The sequence below is a fragment of the Scardinius erythrophthalmus genome, assembly GCF_964197995.2.
Source record: "Scardinius erythrophthalmus genome assembly, chromosome: 6".
NCBI lineage: Eukaryota > Metazoa > Chordata > Actinopteri > Cypriniformes > Leuciscidae > Scardinius > Scardinius erythrophthalmus.
The window spans coordinates 7990502-8010662 of record NC_138226.1 but is presented as its reverse complement, the minus strand read 5'-3'; the positions used below and the strand labels follow the sequence as shown (position 1 = coordinate 8010662).

The following is a 20161-nucleotide window of genomic DNA, read 5'->3' as shown; positions in this document are numbered from 1 at the left end:
TAATTTCAACATTCCTGTCTTCACAAGCCATCTAAAGTGTTTTATGTCTCCTCTTATATTTGATTCATATCATGCTTTTTGTATTTCACTCTGAGCTCCTGTGTCATTTTTTTGACATCCAGTGGTAAGCATAAAACCCACACGGTTCTGTTTTCTTTTCCTTCCCCCTGCTGTCAATGCGCTGTCACACACGATAAGCACAAGAAGTGAGACACCCGCACACATCACGCTGCCGAGGCTCTGAAAAAATAGAAAAAACTAAGACAGCCTCCTAAACCTGCCCTGCTCCCATCTCACCTGGAGATTATCACTTAGAATGTGCTTAGGGTGACGGCCTTGTAGCAGACGGGTGAAAAAAAAGCTTTGCACTCGCAGCTCTCTAGTTTACTGAAGCGTGACATCATTTGCTTCAAAAGTGTTCTTTAATCTAACATTTCAAAGCAGGCGAAACTCGTAGTTCCTACGAGGCATACAAATGATACAGAGATTAACATATCAGTCCACTGACAAAGAACAATCACAGTTTATCACAGATAAGGGCTCTGAAAAAGTGTCTGGACACTTAAAGTCATACTTACTACCTGCAAACAAATTATGTTAGACCTTTTCTTCACTTTTCTGAGCCGTTTTAACCAGTTTGTATCAAGATGATCATCAGTGCACACATGAACAGTTCAAGGAACTTGAATAATGTCATCAGCAAAATAAAAGGTAAAGGTAAACATCTTACTTTTGGACTTAAAAAAAAGAAAAGAATGCTATCTAAAGCTAGGTGGGTGGCCACTAGTAGTAATGCACAATATATTGTGCATTTTGGAGATACCTGAGTGGCCTTACTGTACAGAAATACACATGCAACCTCATATCTATTTTTAAATGCTGTCAGAGGAAGGATGACTAACAATCCAGCAAGGGAAATAATTATGCAGTGTTCCTTAACATGTCAAACCATTTATTACAAAAACAGACATTCATCTATAGTGGAGTGTCTGAATATCTCTATTCAGATTTAACATAATAAATGAACAATGAGCTTTTTAAAATTGTATTGGCTACACTAACAGTGCATACTCAGTTCATTACATTGAGGGAAAACAGAATGTACTGAAGAATTCTATACTATACGTCATAACTCATACTACAGACTATGACTTATAGTATTCTATACTATACTATATACATAAGTAAAGTACTATACTGTATGGACTATTAAAAAGGCAGAACATGTTGTTGGAACAAGTCCATCCAGACCAACTTGTTAAGAACTAGAGCAATAGGGCCTGCAATAGATTACACAGAACTCAACAGTAGGTATATGCTTTAGAGCAGTATGTACTGTACTATAAAGAGCATTTGGGCAATTCCACGCAAAACTGTCACATCCATAACGCCAACACAATGCCATGGTATTTAGTTGGCTTTATGGATGTGACAGTTTTGCGCGGAATTGCCCATTTATAGTACTTTAGTATGCTAATATATCCTAGTACAGAATGTATTGTACTACATAAAGCAACACACCATTCACTATAGAAAAGTCAATATATTATAGCAACATGTTGGCCTACTTTAAACTACAGATTAGTCATGCTAAAATACAGTAATTAGAATGCAGTATGTACTATATACTTTAGAAACATCACACATTAGAATAAGTATATACTATTAACTATAGAGAAGTCAAGCTGTATACAGTATACAACCACACAGATTGTAGACAACAGAGAAGTCAAGAAGCATACTAAAGAGTAGGGATCTCCAACCCTGCTCTTGGAGAGCTACCATCCTGCAGACTTCAATTCCAACAATTCTCCAACCGAGTGTACAGCCGATGTACTGTATGCTCAACAGCTGTCTGAAGTTGAATTAATGAAAATTAACAGAATTAATGGACTAACGTAGGGAATAGTGATAGAGGGTTTAGGGGGCGATTTCAGATTAAGCCTGTAGCTATTCAGGTGCACGATTGGAGACACCTGCTAGAAATACATGCTGCGTCCCAATTCGCATACTAACCGTCCTAAATAGTATTTGAAATTAGAATTAGTGTGTCCCAAATCATAGTATTTTGAAATGCGTATTCCAAACATACCCGGATGGTCTACTTTTTCCGGTAAGAACCCGAAGTGCAGATCAGTGCACACTTTAATGTTGCCCACAACCCATTGCGCGTTGGATGAGGATTGGATTAGAACTACAAAATTACAAACATGACAGATGTGCAAGTCCAAAGGTTAAGTAGAGAGGTTTTGATAAAGGGGTTTGAGTGATTAATAATCAGTATCTAACCTGACGAAAATATTTTTTTTTCAATGCTATCCATATCATATTTAATCTGCAACAGCATTCTGAACTTTTGTAAATATATGTTTGGTCATTAACTTTTAAAAGCATCATTATGCAAATTACAATAACATTAGGACAATTCTCCGCATGAAAGACCCACGACTGGCAGATCAACGTGCTACTACATTTCTCTCCGAAATGGTAGGACATTAAATTAAATTGAATGTGGAGGATTTTTACTGTGACAAGATGATTGACAGGGCAGTTTAAATGGTGACAGGATGCATGTAACTAAGCGACAGAGCTTTCAGTTAAAGCCGCAGTTATGACGAAGCACTCAAAATTATGTACTTTTTCTTCACAAAAACAGTACATTCTTTTAGAGCATAGTATAGGTAGGAGCATTAGGATGCAGCAACAGTATTTACTGACAATAAAAAGCCAAAAAGTATATACTATAACAGTACAGACTGCAGTGTAGACAAATGAGAAGCCATACAGTACAAAGTGTGGACTACTAATATAAAGTAGAATGTACTATTGGAAGTCAAGAAGCTGTAGAGCAGAATGTAATATAGGCTAATGAGAGCAGTAAGAAGTCTAATGTTAAACTACTTTAGACAAGTTCAGCAGTAACATAAATAACAGTACAGAGAAATCATACAATATAGTTTCCAGACAACAGAACATAGCAGCAATAGGCTTATATTAATGAGACTATAGAGAAGTATCATGCAGCAGAAATATAGACTACTTATAAGTAAAACAGCATGTAGAATACTAATAGAGAAGAACACTCTTCTGACCATAGAGTCACACTACACACTAAAGAGCAGAATAGACTACTAAGTCGTGTATTATTATAAAGCACAATGTACTATATTGACTATAAGTCATGTAGTACCATAGAGCACAATGTTACATTATAGAAGTCCCAGCAGTAGACTATTTTTAATGGCACTACTAGATAAGTCATATACCATTGTCCATAGCAAAAGGTATTGTAGACTATAAAAAAAATCATGCAGACTATACCACTGAGAGCAGAGACTGTAATACAGACTATAGGGAGGTAAAACAGCATACTGAGCATAGAGAAGTAGTACACTCTATAGAGTATAGAGAAGTCGTACAGACTGTAGTGAAGCAGACAATAGAGAAGTCATGCAGTCAGTCATGCAGTGCTGCACAGGGACTCCCACCTGCACTGGAATTCCAGCCAAACTTCTCACCCACGCTCAAAGTTTCCGTGAGCTGATTGCTCTCACCATGGAGCCCTCACAACAACAACATGTCAAAACTTCCTCCTGACGCCACAACATCCCCTCGTTCTCGACGACACGACACGAGACAAGACGGTCGCCGGTGATGTCTTCTTGTCTTCTCCACACGCATGGTGTCACAATTTTAAATCCATCTCAGGTGGAGCATATCGACAAGTGATACAGTTTCACGTTGGTTGTGTGGGACCATCCAACGCGGTAAACGCTTATGTCCACGCGCTGTACAGCGCCACCCGTCGGTTCCGAGTAAAACTGCAGCGCCTCCTCTCCTTCCTACTCTCCAATGTTCACAGCTCGGCCGGAGCCCGTCGTCTTCCCGGCTCCATTTCAACTGGATTTTTAACACTCCTAACCACCCCAGATCAGGACAGGACCACGTCTAAGGTAAAGGAGAAGCTCTAAGGGTGTCGTAGAGTCCACATTAGGCGGGGTAACATCGTCCTTTCTTAGTGTTTTCAGCTCTGAAGAGAGGGGAGCTCGAAACTGACTTCACGCATCAGTTGGTACACCATGCTGATACTGGAGTGCCTCCTACCATAACAAACCTCTTACAAAGGATTTTAAAAGATCCAATCTGAATCTTTTCGCCCCGGCGTGCGTTAAACGACTCGAATTTTCCTCGCAATCCGCTCGCGATATCGCCTTGTTCTCCTAAAGTGAAGGGGGTGGACATGCTGCGAATAGGTGCAATTATTGCTTTCCTTTGCAGCTCTTGAAATCTCCTTCTTCTCAGCGATAGATTCTGCTGGAACAGCCGTGTGTTTTTCTCGTTTAGTCTCGTAAGCTCAGCCACTTGCACCTTATTCAGCAGATGGAAAGCGAAAAAACTCAAGGCTGTTTTTGCAGAGGAGGGTTTTGTGAATGTGTGATGGTCGCTCTGCAGCTTGTAACATTAAGCGCAAAACTGATACAATGTATCGCGGATCCATGTGAAACGTCATAATGGTTGCAACAATGTTGCCGCTGCGCTATTTACAAATACTATCAGCTCAGTCGATAATGGATTAAGTTGGTGTGTCTGTGGCTTGACGTTTTGTCCTTCTGAATGACAACAGTTTGATGTAATTGGATCGGCTATAGGGTTGCTTGTGTTTTCAGAGTCCAAATATTGGAGTCCTTTTGATTGTTGCTCTTATGGCAAGCAGTTTTAGCGTTCATTCCTTAAACGAATACCGAATTTTAAGATTTACCAGTAGTAAGTATCAATGGAAGCAATCCATTAGATACTAGTTGTGACTAGTTGCTGTAGTGTTTATTCATTACTAGTATCCATTCCAATAGTGACACGTAACTATTTTTTTTATTAGTTGCGTGTGCTTATGCAGTTAAATTCAATGATAATCTGTGATTCAGATATCAGCTATTCACTTCCAGATAGTGTGCATTCCAGCTGTTGCTAGTACCTTTTCAAGTTTTACTTGTACCTGTTCATTAGATACCTGTGATTATTTTTTTGTTTCTTCTATCTCTTCAAATAGTTGCTAATCTATTTTAGTTTCCCTGAAAGGCCTAATTATTAAAATACTTGTGTGTATTCTAGTTGTTACTTAAATCTTACTAGTAATTTTTAAACTGAACTTTAAAATAGCCATTCTGACTTGTGCACACTTATGACTTTTAACAAGGAAGTGTTACTTGTAGAAACTGGTACAGATACCAGTGTTTCTAATAACTAAGTACTAGTAAAGCTGAAGTGGATAAAAATAGATACAGGAATAAATGTTTAAAGAGCTTGCAACTGATTGTTTGTAGAAATAGTCTTAAAGAAGTTTCTGTGATATGTCACTTGAGTGTATTTTCCTGGCAATCTCATCAAATATTGCTTCTGTTTGTATTTAGAAACTCAAGGGTTAGGGTTCAGGGCAACGTTGAGTTACTGAGCAAATTTGTGATTTTCTTAAACCCCAGAAGAACTTTGGGCTATTCTGTGATCGCAGTCAGCCCTGGTTCAGAACCTCTTGTTGTCCTTTACAAAGGTGGAAAATGTCCAGTGAAAGACAACGGTCAGATGATGAAAGTCCCAGCACCAGCAGCGGTAGTTCCGATGCGGATCAGAGAGATCCTCCGGTGCCAGAACCAGAGGAACAAGAGGAGCGAAAACAACCCACGCCTCCGCAACAGCAGAAGAAATCCACCAAACTGTCCAGCAAAACAACAGCCAAATTATCCTCCAGTGCGAAAAGGTAAAGATGCCAATCACTCTCTAGCTGTTTTGAGGATTAAATGTCATTTTGTTAAGTCAGGCTTGTATTCTGTCAACACTCCTTTTTTTAATAATCACTTTTTGTGAATAAGTGTTTCAAGTTTATTTTTGCAATGTGCCAATTAACGGTTTTGCTGTTTGTGCGCCGTACTTGAGAACAAAAGCACTAAGCTTAGAAAATGACTTAAATGCTTGAGCAAAGAAACCGTATGATGTGTCATCGGCTTATATTTAATGAAGCACACCAAGCAAAGGTTCTCCTGAGACGTCGGAAACTTCTACACAAAGTTATTGTGAGGAGCAAGAGAAGTGAGTCAAATCGCTCTGCCTTGTGGTCTCTGTTTTAACCGAGATGCTTTTTTTTGTGCAAATACAGCGATTCTACCTATAAATTTCATAGCGAGGTGGATTTGGCGCTAAAAACAACGTTAACCAATCAATCCATATCAGTGCTCATTAAAACGCCATAGACTTTTCTCAATGTGGGAGGAATGAAAGATCAAACAGTTATTCTTAGAAAATGTCAAAAATCCTGCCCTGGCTCCCTTACATGCTGTTGATAATGCTTTAGTAACAGCACCCGAGCAGTGCATTAAAGCTCTTGTCAAATATGCCGAAGCACACCCCCCTCCCTCCCTCTACCTCATTTGCATATAAGCTTTAAAAGAAAATCTTTTGTGCTTAAAGTGACTTAAACGCCTAGACGAGGGGTGGGGTGTGAACTAAGGGCAGAGGGCTTTGAGCCGAGGTGAAAATCAACGGTGTGCGATGGAGAGAAAGGCAGAAACGAGCACGGCAAAGTTTTCCTGTTATGGGATTCGGGTTATGCCTCCGAGAACAAAGAGGAAGCAGCCATGTTAGCTGTGCTGAAGGGAGAGCCAGCCGTGCAGTAAACGCAGCAGAGGTAGAGGGCAGTGTAATTCCCCGGCTGCTTGCAATTCTCACAGCTTTCTCACCATCTCTCCCTTTCTCTTTTCTCTCCCTCTCCCTCGCTTCTCTCTCGCAGAATCCAGAAAGAGCTTGCAGAAATCACTCTGGATCCTCCACCCAACTGCAGGTATGTTATTTAACGCATGCTGTCATTTTATTTCTTTATGGGCTGGTTTGAAAAAGAATCGCTGTAGGAAAGAATTGACTTTCAGCACTAACTGTTGGGAGTTTTTAGACTGCTTTTAAACTGATGGATTCGCTCAGGACGGATGTGGCATTTTTCTCCTCGGCTTCAAAGGGTTAGGAAGGATAGGGCTTTTTTTTTTTTTTTTTTTCAAGCATTATTGTTACTGATGTTCCTGTGGTCTTGGTGCTGTTGTGTTTGTAATAATATGGCAGATGCTGCTCCGAAGCATATGGCTTTGATTTCACATCCTCATGCTGAACTTACTGCTGAACCCCCATCTGTTTTAATGAGCTGACCTAGAGATGCCAGAACAAGACAAGGGAGCTTTTAAAATCTGCTCTGTTGCTCTTGTTCCCCCCCCTTTCTTTTCTTTGAAGGATGGCAATTTTCTGATTGTTTCTTGGTCTTTTAAAGGGCTTTCATTCATTGGGCTTTTATTAGAAGAGTCTCCTCTGGTTGGTTATAATTTTAAAAGTCCATAATGGATATGTGTTTTGGCTTTCTGTAATATTGGCAGAGATTTATGCTTATTGATTTATGCCTCTCAAACAAGATTTTATAGATGTTGTGTCATGTATTGGCTATATCTGAGGTGGTTTGATAGTATGAGATTGCATTTATTGAGATCATATTTTAGTGATAGACTGATATACTGATCTTTTTGAGATTATCAGTATTGGTTGTAAACTGCACATTTGTCAGTTTGCAGTTCAGTTTAGTAATGGAACAGAAATGGCATACTTGACTTTTAAATGCCTACATCTCAGTTGCTTAAATACAATTTATACTGTTCAAAGGTTTGGGGTTGGTAAAAATGTATACTTTTATTCAGCAAGGATGTATTGATCAAAATGGACAGAAGTCTTTTGTAATATTATAAATGTTTTCATGATTTCATGCAAATGCTGTTCTTTTACACTTCATCAATGAATCCTGAAAAATCAAGAAATGTTTCCTGAGCATCAAATCAGCATATTAGAATTATTTCTGAAGGATCATGTGACACTGTAGACTGGAGAAATGATGCTGACAGTTCAGCTTAATCATCACAGGAATACATTTAATACATTAAATATATTTTAAATTGGAGTAAGCCTTGCTGAGCATAATAGACATCTTTCAAAAACATTTAACATATCCTACAGACCCCAAACAGTATATTGCCCACAGTTTGTGGTATTGAAAAACTTGACAAGTTTTATGTTTGTTGTGTAGTGAAGCTGTAAATGTATAGAACCATCCAAAAAATCTTAAATCAAAATGCATTTGGCCTTGTTGCTTTTTGTTAATTTAGCAGTCAAGTAGAGTGGTAGAGTGTCTCAGTTACCCAACATCTGATAAAGCTGAGTGCAAGTCCAATGTCCAAAAGCAGGCATTGAATACAGCACATTCATTTGATCCAACGTCATGTTAAAAACACCTCCAGCAACTGGTCTCGGCTCGCTTGACAGGTCATGCACTACTGATATTGCACACTAGGGTTCAAAAATGTTCCATGATGTGATTTATCTTTTTACAAATTTCAGTACCTGACCCAGATGACAGTGTGCTGCTATTCAGCACAGTTTAGGCAGAGGCATTTATGCATGAGATTCATTACATTTTGACTGTATCATTCTTTAATATCTATAAATTAAATCCAGATTTGATGTTTAACAAAGTAGAGCTATTTGTAATTGCAATAAAAATAGCAGCCAGGATCAGATTTTTTTCCCCTTTTATGTTTCACTGAAGAAAGAAAGTCCTATGGGTTTGAAACTACTTGAGCTATAGGAAAAGAATACATCATTTCCATTTTTGGGTGAACCGTTCTTAAGTGCAAATGTTAAGAAACGAATATGCCATGCTTTTTCTGAGAGGGCACAACACAGCATGCGCTCTGCCAGCCGTGAGATCAGTTCAGCAGCTTGGAGCCGTGAGCCAGAGATGCTGATAATGGTAATTGACAATGCAGGGATTTGGTGGCTTTTCATGGTCGGATCTGTGCAGCCACACAGTTCAGCACACTGAGATGTTTATCCAGTAACGTTCATCATTAGCTCCCTCACTGGCTCTTTTCTCAGACAGCATTTCCCTTGAGCACAGTTTACCTGGAGGCTGACATATTATACTGATTTGTTGGTAATGTGCCACATCACATAGTATCTCTGGAAACATATCAGTCTAGGCTTTCATATGGCTCTGGGTTTATTTCTTACGGTAGGTCTGGGCTTCATTACTTGAATGGAATGAAAATTCTGTCAGTTACTCACCCTCATGTCATTCCAAACCTGTGCTTATGCTGTTATTTGTTTCTGGGCAAAACAAAAGTAGACATTTTTTATGCATTTTATTTCACAGCTCTTTCCATACTGTGAAGCTTACAGTGACCGGATGCTGTCAAGTGCCATAAATGATTAAAAACACCAAAAAAAAAAAAAACCATTATGAAGTAGTCCATATGACTCATGCACTGTATTACTGTATATACACATGTAACTCCTGAAATTACGTATTTATTATTGGGGGTGGAAGAAAAACGATTCTCCATTGCTTTGTGATTCTGTCTTCAAAGATTATGAAACTTCAGATTTGCACAGGATATGCGCTGTGCTCTTTGCTTGACAATGTGCAGTTTCACCAGCTGATATTTCATTGTCTTCTAATCTAAATGCTCTATGAAGGCATAATTTATGCCGTTTGAAATGCAGTATATAGCGCAACTCACTTATATTGATAGATGTCTGAAGGATGCTTGCTCACGGCATGCAGCTGTGCTCGGCTTGATGTAAGCGAGTAAAGTGCCCATGCAATGCTATTTTGAAAGTTCCTGTTTTAGTTTTGGAGGTCCCCTACATGAATATTTAATTTTCTAATAATATACTTTGCAGCATCGTCTATTTTCTCACAGTGTCTGAAATGGTTCAATAAAGGATCCGTTCTCTCTAAACCCCTCCTTTCCGAGAGCCTACTCTGCTCTGATTGGTCAGATTGCCCAGTCTGTTGCTATTGGTCTACCACTTACAGCGCATGTTGTAAATTAAACTTTACCATTACCTGAATACCTCAATTTCAGCTCCGGATCTTCCTTAGCACTTAATACACAGTTATACGAACAATGACGATGGCGTCGGTTTTACCATATCAATTTGAGACGGAGTCCTCATTCTTTGGAAGTGCATGCAAAGTGGATTTGCCTTCACAGTGCAGAAAACGGTGTCTTCTTAACATGTTGATAACACGAACCAAACGCTTCCAGGCCTCGGCTACAACTACAGTGTTTGAGGGCGAGTCAAAGTAGACATTGTTCAGAGGCAGCCAATGAAGACCATAGACTGGCATTATGCAAATTTGTTACAATCCTACGGTTTGTGCAGGAAGTAAGACTGGAATTACTGAGTAATTGGACCGTGAGGTGCCTAAAGATTTCCACCCCTATTTATTATCGTCAAATGGACGTTCAAAAACCGCTAGACTCATGTGCACAGTATACAGCCGTCTCAAGAGAATTTTTTGGGTGAGATATTCTTTTAATCAGGCAGTGCTCTGGTCTTTCTGTCAGCTCTCCATCAGAGATTGATAGGGTAAACTGCACTTTTGTCTCTGGTTTCACGCTGCTTTTGTAATAAGTGTTTAGGCAGGCAGAGCTACGCTAACATGTTTGAAATTATGTGTTCCAGCATGACTAAAGGGGAAAATGGGTATAGTGATTCACTTATCCAGAGACAAATTCAAATGCTTCAGGTGCTGCCTGACTTTCTGCATTTTCCTTCCAGTTTCTGTCCAGCTACTTGCCCTGTCACTGTAATTTACAATTAGATTCTTCCTAAGAAGCAGATTTTTAACAGTGATATGGAGAGAGCTCTGAGTTTTTAAGCAATCTATTAAAATTCATGCCGTGGAGCGGGAGACCGACTGCTTCCCAGCTCAAATTTGCATGTCTTCATAAAAATAAACAGTAAAACTCAAATCGCCTCTAAAGATGAATGATGAGTGCTATTGAAGCTTTGCGTCCATGTTGAACAGGCAGAAAGAGGAAGAAGTGCAAAAAGGAAGCAAAAAGGATCTTTGCACCATAGTCCCATTGAAGCTACTTGCGGATGAAAGTGCATTTGTTTATATACTCAACGACCGCTCTAACTTCAGCAGTGCTTTACTGTTTGAATTGTCACATTTGTGAGAATATAACATGTATGAGTTGTAAATAATTCCCCTAAGGCTCTTAACAACCAGAGTGTATATGTTTGAGGAAGTAAGCGGCTTTGATATGAGCTTGCTTGGTGTGTTACAGTACATCTGTTCAGCCTTGTTTATCCCTGAAGTGTGTGTGTGTGTGTTAGGACTAGGCTATATAGCTATGAAAATATCTTAGTTTTTAATATTAATTATATAGCTTATCCTGTAGAAGGTTGGTTTACTTTTTTAGTAAAGAGTAAATGATTAAAAATAATCAAGACAGGGATCTTTAAATTCTTTAAAAACTTCTGTGAACTTGTATGATGACTCAAGTTGAATCATGGAACCGATTAATTGAAGCAAACATTTCAAATTAACATTCATTGCACTCTGCATTTTTGCTGCTGAGGTTTAAATCAGAGACACTATTAAAAGGTTTTAATTCTCTAAAACTTGCTGTAGTAAGAAGCAGCTGTGAATCTAGCTTACTGGCAAGTAAGAGTGGGCAAATAAAAAACAAAATGTTAGTTGATTTATATATTACCAACAAATTAGTATTGCATGTACAGTAAATATCATGTATCAACCAGCCCTAGTGTGTTTGTGCTGCTTAAAGCATTATTCGTGGAATTTTCTGGGATTTTTTTTTTTTTCTTTGATAGAATTCCTCTGAGTAATGAGTTGCCATATTGGCCCTCATTATCAAAGCTCTCTCAGTTGAGAAGTGAGCTTTCATGCCTCTGTTGTGATGGGTTTTTTATTCCGTCTAGAAGTTGAGTTTACGTGACCTGTGGCTACAGTGACACAGTATTCGACACATTTGTTAAACATGTCAGCAGCCCTGGATGAAGGTGTTTAACCACAGTGCTGATGCAACAGTTTGAAACGCCGGCTGTAGACAATCCGTTCCAGGATTTCTGGGTTTAATTTTGTTCTTCTTACTTAATAAGGAGTGTGCTATGCTATTGCTTTAATGTTTATCATTTACTATGCTGTTTAAATTTAATCTCAACATTGTTTTACTCAAACGCTCTGCATCATTGGTGTACAGTCTCACCAGTGTGTGAACCATGTATTCAGGCAGGAATGTTGGCTTGGGGTGCTCCGATTGATCGGCTACCGATCGCTGTCCTTCGATTAATCCCTTCTAATGACTCGATCAGGGATCTCTCAATTTGTCGATCTCAGAGACCAATCTGACAGTTCATAAAGACGCGCTTGCTGTAAGAGGTACGGCGTACTGTATATGACATGCTTGCATCGGTGCCATCTCAATTTCTGTCCGGCATGGGTAAAATAATTATAATGCTGAAGGTGAGCTACAATTCATACATCTTTATTAAATAACTCTTGACAAATGAAGTCAGTAAGACGTAATTTCACAAACAGCGTGAGCGGATTTCATTGATTATTTCATTTATGAATAATCTTTTGGTTTGCATCTATTAAGTTCCAAATAAAAATTATTATATGAGATGGAGTTCCTTGTGTTTGTAAAATATTTAATTCTCTAGATTATGCAAAAATATGCCTTATTAAATAATATTTATTTAATTGTTTAATATATTAACCATTCATTTCAAATCTGTTTCAAGTTATCTTTATTTATGCCATTACCGTGATATAAAAATACTTGTACTGATTTCTGCCATATCATAACTAATAAGTTTTTTCTTTTTACACAAGTGTTCCACTGTGGATTCATCTATTGACCTGGAAGTGTTCGGCTTGTTTTCTTTATTGATTTGTAATTCAGGCCACTGCTGTAGATTTCACACACTGTCTTTTTTTTTTGTCCTGCTCTGCAAATATTGGAACAATAATATAAAATTTATGGACCGAAAAACTAGACCTTAGATTAAAACAGGAAGCAATTTTATTTTTATATCTGTCTTTGCACTGCAACACAGAGACGCAGTTTAAGGGAATTGCGTCCCACAGTTACGGTGTTTAGACTAATGAAGAGACTCATTACAAAAGTAAGGTTCAGGAACTTTGCGGCCTGTACGGCATAACTTACCATCATCGTGGTTATTATTGCAGACTGCCGCAGTAACTCCCCTTCATTATGCCTGAATGAAGAAGTGCAAAGACAATGGATGGAAGCAGCGCACGCTGCAAGCCTGCGTGCTGAGACGCTCTGAGTAAATATTTAAAGAGGACTCTTGGCAAGATTGTGTAATTGAGATCTGATGCATACTCATGAATCACAGAAAGCAATCACGTCGCCAATTATGGCCCGGGTTCTCCCGTAGCCTGTGCTGATGGTGCTCTCAGCGCTATTACACACGGGTCAGACTCTCCGCAGGCAGTTTGTACACTGAAAAATCCTGCAAATGTATTCAATGCTCAGCAACCCTTTGTCTAAATTGAAAGGTAACCCTTCAGCAACGCCTCGTTTTCTCAGGGGGTCTTCCTTAACCCGCTTTCTTTCTTCTCTGTCTCTCTCTCCGTATCTCTCTTTTTTTCTCTTTCCCTCGGTGAAGCTCACATTTATTACAGGCTTGTGACAGTGACAGCGTTTATCATGCCCTGGCTCTGGTCCAGCTGTCAGATTCACTGTGGGGCTTTTTTTTATTGGTGTTGTGTCAGAGAATGTCCTGCGGACAGCCTCACAGCCGTCACAAGACACCCGTCTTTCACACGAAACAGAACAGTAACGCTCAATGAGGTGGTAGTCAACACGAAAATTGATCCGATTTCCGATTTAATACCAACGGTTCTGGTCTTATTGTGAAGCAATCATGGGTGGACATTATTTCAATGAAAATTTGTCTCTTTGTAATCTTTAATCAAATTGTGATTTTTCCCCCCTTCCACCTCTTCTTTCCAGCCATTTAGGCTACTGGATAATGTTAACTAATAGCCAAATAGCTTGATGCATGAAATATTTTTTCCCCATAGACTACCCTGTTTCTCTTTTATGTGTTGTATTTCACATGAAACGTTATATAAAGGAAGTAAAATAGGTTTTACACATCTGTTTTATTTGATTATTTTTGTATTTGTCGTTAACATGCTGATAGCATGCTGGGCAAAATTCTTTTTAACTCTTTCCCTGCCGTTGATGAAAATATCTGTCATTTATGAGACAACGCTTAGAAAGAGTTAAACATTTTTAAATTCATCCCTGCTTAAGCCACACACATTCAGATGGCCATTGTGTCACATCTCAAGGTGTTTTTTTTACATTCGTATTAATTAATTTAGCAGACACTCTTATGCAAAGTGACTTACACAATCGGACAAAGAAAAAAATAAGAATAAGGCCAAAAATAAGTAAATCAAAATAAATACTAATTTGTGTTTATTTTACATACTTTGGCTAATTTACTATGCTTTCTGCTACCAATAAGAGCGTAGCACATTCTGGTCTGTTTAACATATACCATATTTAAATCCTATATCCACAGAACTCTCCATATTTCCCCCCAAAATCGTTGCAGAAAAGGTCTGCAGATTTCCTTTAGGCATGCTAATAGTCCAGAGCTCTGATAATATATAGCTTTCTCAACATGTCTTATTCCTTAGTGTGTTATTAAAATAAGTGTCTAGAATGGTGAAGAATTCCATTTTTTTTGTACTTGTTTGTTGCTTTTGCGCTTGATAAAGGGAATGGTTGGGCAGTCATTTCCTTTGACTGGAACTGCAGACATTACTTCTATTGTGTCAGCGCTCACAAAGGCGAAATGGTCTGAGCCGCGTCTATCAATAGTCAGCGATATCCCTTGCCCCTGTCTCTGAGATTGCCTGAGGAAGCTGGCATGTTTATTTCTGCAGATGGGTGTTAGTGCTTTGACTGCGCTTTGTTGAAGCTGTTATTTTTTTTTAAGAACGTTCTACCCTCACTGTGATAAAGAAACCATGCGCTTGTCATCTGATTTCCTAAAATTAAGGCAATATCTTGAAAAAGATTAGATGAGTGTTTGTGTTTACTGTGCACAGAGTTTCCATAGTCATGGGAGTTTAAAAAAGGCATGTATGTCTTGGAAATTTCTATATTGTGAATTTTTCCCTTTTAGTCTCTACATTAGCCTATTTGTTTTTGTATAAAATCTTGATACTGTATTACTATTCACAAAAGACTGGAAACAGATATTCATCTGTCAAAGAATGTGGAAACCATTAATAAGAATTCAACTTCTATGCAATCGCAAGTGTGTTATTAACGCTTTATAAATGCTTTTTACTTTTATAACTAGTTTATATTTATTTATTTTTTTCTCTCTTTTTTTGTAATATTTTTTTTTGTATTTTAAGGTTTCTTCTAGGAAAAATTGCATCTTTTTAAATTCAACCCTGCTAAAGCCACTCACATTTAGATGGCCATTTGCATCACATCTTTTTTTTTTACATTTGCATTTATTCATTTAACAGATACACTTACAAATGAGAGTCATCACAATCAGTTTTGAGCTGCTCTCCACAAACATTGCTGTGTCAGTAAATATAGTCCCGTCATATAATTCGGTGGCTAAAAGAAATGTCCTTGTGCATTGTAATGGAATGAAAACATATTCTTAAGGCAAAAGAAGCCAAATTTAAGCGAGTTAGGAGCCCCTTCTTTTCTAGCAGCAATATTAACCCTAGAATGCATTTTCAGATTTGTGTCAGTTGAACCTGAAACCAGGCTAATTGCACAGGGTTTCTGTTTCCTTATCCAATTACTATTCATTCACACAACCCACTGAATAGCTGATTTTTTTTAAATATGTAGTTTTCACATCCCTGTCCAGAACTGTCTGATTTTTTTCTCTCTGGAAATGCAAATGTAGCACTATTCTAACATTTTGGATATCAAAAGCATGTATGTGTACAAAAACAGAACATGTCTGTTGGATTCTTGTGTCCGCCTTGCCTGTTAATGGTGCATGATCCTCCCCCACCCCCACACCGCTGAGGGCCATCGCTCCATCACCCACTGCTGATAAGACGAGAGAGTCATGTCATGGCTCGACCGTTTGGCCTGGTCTTTAGATAACCACCCCATTGCACCTCACACTGTGACTGTGATAACCAGAACCTTTTCTCACACACACACACACACACACACACACACACACACACACACACGCACACACGCACACACGCACACACGCACACACACACACACACACACACACACACACACACACACACACACACACACACACTAGGCTTGTTCTCTGGTGCCATTACATCAACTGTGCTGTCCTATACATCTCTTAATGTGGTTGTGGTGGTTACCAATCTTGTTTCACAAATTGGTCGGGACGGGATGTGTAAAGGCATGTTGATTGATTGATTGACCATTTTGTTTAAAATACGATACATCTTTGCATCATACATTAAAAGAAACAAAACAAAGTCAGGATAACACAATAAAGCCCTAGGGCTTATTTCCATTGAGGTCCTGAGGAAGGGGGGACAGAGCAAGTGGCAATAAATCAAGCATCAATCATCACATCCATATAAATATGAAATAAAACCGTCAAGACAAAACTGTAGAATATTGTCATACTAAAATTGGCATCTAAGCCATTTTTTCAGTGCCAGCTTAAAACCTACTAAACTTCTGGTCATCTTTAAATTTCCTGGCAACCTGTTCCACAAGCTTGTTGCTACAAACAAGAAGGACTCTTTACCTAAATTACTCTTAACTCTTGGATGTACAAAATCAGTAGAGCTGCCTCTGGTAGAGTAGCTGTGAACATCTCTCACTCTATTGAAATAATTATTCAAATATTTGGGGACAGCCCCATGCACAGTCCTATGTACCATACACAGGTGAATCTGAGAGACTCGATCTTCTACTTTTAACCACCCAATAGTCTCAAAATGAGAAATATCAAGATGACTTCTCATGGGGAGGTTCAAAACAAGCCTTATAACCCTATTTTGAGCAGTCTGAATCCTGAGTTTCAGGTGTTTTAAGACACCATTGTACCAAGAGCACCATGCATAATCAAAATAAGGCTGAATTAGAGCATTTGCCAGAATTAACATAGCTTTTTTGTCCAAAAACTTTGAGATTCTGGACAATAAACGTACTCTTTGATTTACCTTCTTAAGTACCTTTTGCGCTTGTCCCACTCCAGACAAGTGGCAGTCCAGCACACAGCCAAGGTAACTAACCGAGTCCTTTACATTAATCTCATTATCACCAACTAAAACCTTAAAACCAGGGGATCTTTTCAATTTTATTTTTGACCCAAACAGTATGGCTTCTGTTTTCCCTAAGTGAAGTGATAGCTTATTATCTGAGATCCACCTGCTGACATTCGATAGTTCTACACTTGTTGTATCATCTGTATGGTTTTGTGGGCCTGTATGAGTGGGGCCCTATGAAATCAGTTTTATTTTTCCCCAAATTCTGCTTTTACTTTTGAATTTTTCTTGAATCCAGCTCTGGAGATCATGTTCATGTGGAGTGCCCTCATATAGTGATATAGCAGATTCTGAAACCGACACGAATGTCCACGAAATCCGTGGCACTAATTCACAAAGAGACACACATGCAGACTTCATATTTAAATAGCAGTCTTTTTTGCACTGCAATAATATTCATATACACTAGTCTGTATCATGATTTGATTAAAGGGATAGTTTGCCAAATATAAAAATTCTGTCTAATAATATAAACGGTGATCAACGAACAAACGGAAGCTCAGCCTTCCTTGTTTGACACGTAACAGCAAACTTCATTGATTCTTGTGGAAGCTCAAAAATGCTAGAGAAACCTGTGTAAATGAACCTCATTGGTTGTTGAGCGTCAAACACAGTACTGCTCGGGTCTTTGGTAAACCCGCACCCGCAGTACTTAACAAAATACCCAACCCGTTCTCCTAGAGCAGCACTGATTTAATTCTGTACCCGACCCGTTTGACATAAAGACCCCGACCTGTCCTGATCTGCACTTGCATTAAATCATCTACATCAGGTAGAACAAATTATTTTCTCATGTAACACAACCAACATTATGCGTTTTGAGTTGATGCATTTAAAAAAATAGACACGCAGCCCAACGTGGTAACAATTAAAAGAAAAAAATATGAGAATATGCATCTGTCGTGTAAACATTATAAAACTTTCGCCTACATCATGTGAATAATCTGCCCATACAGGCTATTTTGAACAATTGTGCATGATTATGCACATTTGTTTAAATCATATATAGACACTTGGAGGTTAAAAGAACATTTAGCCAAGGATGAGCCTTTACTGTCACAATATCAGGGACATTTCAGCAAATTCACTCTGCATTCACTCTGTCTCTCCTGAAACTCTGCAGTGTATACTGTATGTGGCCGTTGGTCCTCTTAGCAGCATGAAAAATACAAATTTTATTCAATTTGCGAATAGGTTATTTGACTGAAGCTGTCAATCACTTCAGTTGCAGCGCACAAACGCTGCTGTGCTTAATGCTGCAAAGCGTGATGCAATTGGAAACCTTGGACGTTCTTTAGACTACAGAGTGTGAACACAAATAAACACCGGACCGTTTGAAAGCAGCTGTCCATCAGTGGGTACCGAATTGAATCGAAATAGCCTTGGCTATTGGACCAGCAGTCCGCCAGTGCCTATTGATTCCCGACCCGCACCGCAAATGACCAGATATTATTCCACCCGTTACATCATATTTTAGCGGTTTACCCGTCGGGTACCTACGCAAAACTCTGGCATCAAGCAAGCATGCTTGAGCTTCCTATTACCAAATTTGAATTCTCCATGTATGTTTGCTGATCAATATTTACATGTGAATAAAAGGCTGATATTGTCTCTTCAAAAGATTCATATTAATTTTACAATCTCTTTATGAACGTTTTAAAGCATGAGAGTGACTAGACTGACTAGAGGGACAGAAATCTCTGTTTTCATCTCAAAATATCTTCATTTGTTCCAAAGGACATGAACAACATGAGGGTGAGTACTGGTAATTGATTACAAAAGGTTCATTTTTGGGTGGACTAACCCTTTAAGTGCAACCTCTGATTTTATTCAGCCAAAATTTGCCAAATTCTGTGACATTACTCAATACAGTAAATTCCATTTTTATGCCTGGAATCTGTGATTCATAGATCTCTATTTAAGGGCTGAAGATCATTAAAAGGCTTATAAAGCAAGAATCATTCCCGTTCAGGCTCGTTAAAGTCATTTATTATTTATTTATAACACCGCCGATACTTGAACACACTGTCTAATATGGGGTGTCAGCCACTCTGTTGTTTGCTCTCAAACCAACCCCCCATTTGCTGTGTCTCCTATGGAGACGTAACCTTGTTAGGCCATTACTGCTGCACTATAGCCCCCATGACGCTTGGGCTCTCTGGGGCAGCGTATTATGATTCCTGCCGTTCGCTGCTGGGTTATTTGCATTGTGGTAAAATGAAATTAGCTCCTATTCAACTGATTTCACAGTTATCTTGAGTATAGACTTAAATGCTCAATAAAGCTCAGTGATTTCTTCATTCTTCACAGCTGTACTGTTCATTTTCCTTTGCTCATTATTCATCAGTCTTCATCTAAAACACAAGCCAGATTTGGGAAGTAACTGCTAGTGTAGTAAAGTGTAGCTTTGACTTTTCAAAGGTTTAGGCTCCTTATGTTTGATCAGACACAGTAATATTGTGAAATATTACAGGTTTAAATAACTTTTCTATTTTAAAATATATTTAAAATATAATTTATTCCTCATGGCAGAATTGAATTGAATGAAAACAGTTGTGCTGTTTGATATTTTTGTGGAAACTGATTTTTTGTTAAACTAAAAAGAACAGTAATTTGACGTAATGTTTTTTGCTGCACAAAATTATCAATTTCTTAAAAAAAAAAAACCTTTTCAACGTTGCTGTGTCTTTTGTCATGTCTTTACAGGATAGCGAGGTGAGACAATAATTAATTGCACTCTTCTATTTTCCTCTCTCCCGCACTGAAAAATCTGATTTATTTTATTGAATCCATTCGTCACTATGGGTCATTTTTATAACACAATGCTACTGTTCAGCTTCAATTTTGTTAGATACTTTTTTAGTTGTTTTTTTTGTAGAGTAACTACTTTTTCCAAAAGGTTAACTTGACTGTAGGTACTTTAAATGTGTGTAACTGTTAATGACAGTTCAGAGTAGCAATAAATGGACA

General features: G+C 38.4%; 1 protein-coding gene across 1 annotated transcript in view; it reads left to right on the top strand.

Annotated features, from left to right (window-relative positions):
* Positions 1 to 3429: 3429 nt before the first annotated feature.
* The window catches only part of ube2e3 (ubiquitin-conjugating enzyme E2E 3), a 41705-nt gene continuing 24973 nt past the window's right edge, over positions 3430 to 20161 (top strand). Inside the window, exons 1-3 of the mRNA XM_081367503.1 lie at positions 3430 to 3953; positions 5546 to 5752; positions 6779 to 6829. Coding sequence (XP_081223629.1) covers positions 5553 to 5752; positions 6779 to 6829 — 251 coding nt within the window. The 5' untranslated portion in view covers positions 3430 to 3953; positions 5546 to 5552. The remainder of the gene's footprint in view (positions 3954 to 5545; positions 5753 to 6778; positions 6830 to 20161) is intronic.